Source organism: Vanessa atalanta, chromosome 23 (genome assembly GCF_905147765.1).
Source record: "Vanessa atalanta chromosome 23, ilVanAtal1.2, whole genome shotgun sequence".
In the NCBI taxonomy this organism is placed as follows: Eukaryota; Metazoa; Arthropoda; class Insecta; order Lepidoptera; family Nymphalidae; genus Vanessa; species Vanessa atalanta.
In genome coordinates, this window is record NC_061893.1 from 3,464,331 (window position 1) to 3,466,408 (window position 2,078).

General features: G+C 34.6%; 1 protein-coding gene across 1 annotated transcript; it reads left to right on the top strand.

Moving 5' to 3' along the window:
• Positions 1-491: 491 nt before the first annotated feature.
• Positions 492-1,852, top strand: LOC125073131. Its single transcript, XM_047683835.1, has 3 exons — positions 492-688; positions 945-1,200; positions 1,381-1,852. Exons 1-3 carry the CDS (start codon positions 560-562, stop codon positions 1,752-1,754), a joined length of 759 nt encoding a protein of 252 aa, XP_047539791.1. The 5' UTR covers positions 492-559; the 3' UTR covers positions 1,755-1,852.
• Positions 1,853-2,078: the final 226 nt, after the last annotated feature.

The following is a 2,078-nucleotide window of genomic DNA, read 5'->3' on the forward strand; positions in this document are numbered from 1 at the left end:
AAAAATTTATCAATTTTTGTTTTTATTATACCTTAGCTAAGTTATTATAAAATAAATTAAAAAAATAAGGTTTCGATAAATTTAATGACTGTGCTTCTTATTCCATTTTTAAAGACCCTTTTATTTGTTATAACATAATAATAAAAAAATGGAAATTTTCGACGTATTTATTTACTTTAAATTAAAAACTATCGAACACGTAGGAATGTTATTTGGAAAACTTTTAACCGAAAATAAATAATTCTCAACTTAAATAATTCTCAACTTTCTATTATTTACAAATGACATAATATTATCGTTAATGTCTAAGAAAACGTTTTTAAAAATCGTCAAATATGTACAAAGTAATCTCATTTGCATAAACATTAGGGACCGAACTGAATCCGATATCTTCTTAACCTAGATGAAAGATTCGTATAGAGTCAGTCAGATAACCAAGGAGAGGGAGGGGTATGATAAAACTCTAATGCAGCGGTCGGACCACGCCAAACCCAGCTTGACATCACTCGATGTCAGAAAATTAAACCGGCTCGCGTTAGAAAATTAATATCGACAAAAAATGAAGTTCACGCTGATCGTACTCCTAGCCCTCGGCGCTTTTGCCAGCGGCGACGACAGTGACAACACAATGGAAACGGCCATCAACTTCATCAAGGACTGCAGAGGAGACTACATTCTTTGTGTTAAGGTCCATAATTTTATTATTAAAGTGAAAGTGTTCAGTGAGAACGGAACGTGCTAGTGTCCGGTCAAGTTTCACGCGGGTGTAGACGGGGGATAATTTCATATAATTTCTCTCGGCAGGTGGATTTAAATTACCGTCGGGATGGAAATGTTATCGTTCAACCACTTAACTTTTTAAACCCTTTGGTTTATCATTCCTTGATATTATTGATTATTCACTAGTAGACTCGTTAAATAATGTTGAACATTTTGTTTTACAGGAGAAGTTGTTGAAGATCGTGGAAAATTTAAGAACAGCTAGGAGCATTGCAATTGCTGAAGGTGTTGTTCTAAAAGGCGAGCCGGATGTCAGAACTGGAAAGAAGTTGGATACTCTTCCTGTCGACCCAACAGCCAGAGATGCTGAAGTTAATTACAGATTAATGGATGGAGTTGTCAGTCTATTTGAAACTCATGCTCTTGAGGTTAAAATGAACCAAGCTGATAAGGAAGAGATGCAACGTTCTTTAGATGAAGGTAAAACATTATTCTGAAATAATTACTTTTTTAACAATTTTAATTACTATTAAATAAAATATGATTCGAATAAAGAATTAAAATAGTATACCAGACAAATATATTGGCCCTGACACGTCAATTAAAAATAATGTTTTTTTTTTCTAAATCTTGTATATAATTTTATTGTTTAATTTGAAGGGCGTGGTAAGAAAAAAGGTGGAAGCGGTATTGGAGGAATAATTGGACTGCTCGGAGCCAAGGTCCTTCTCGGGAAACTGTTCATCGTCAAGCTCATCGCCCTCAAGGCATTAGCAACAGCCAAGATCGCTTTAGTTCTCGCAGTCGTTCTATTCGTTGCCTGGTGCTTGAAACAGGATCACACCAAAACTACATACGAAGTGGTGCCCCACCCTCACCACCACGAAACTCACCACCCAGTTCATGTAGAACATGTTTCCCATGATATCGGCCACGGTCACGGCTATTCAGGTTACGGATCCGGTTCCGACTGGAACAAGAACATTGACGATGCCCAAAACTTGGCCTACAGCGCTTACTCACCTCATAAATAATTTAGACATAAATAGTTGGTTTCATATACCAACATTATAAGCATTGTACAAAGACTTATATATTATTTATTTATTTAACTTATTGTTATTAACTTATTGCTCAATAAAATATTGTTTTAAAAAACTTTTTTTTTTTCTTTTCAACAAAATCCATGTACGAAGATGACAATGCATTATTTAGCAAATTTTTCCAATTTCACAATGATACAGCATTCCGTTTAGAGTACCGAATACAGAGACTATTTAATACGACAAGTTCAACATAGATACTTAACCGACTAATTCGTTAAATGTTGACTAAAAAAACCAGTTTAGAAATTTGGT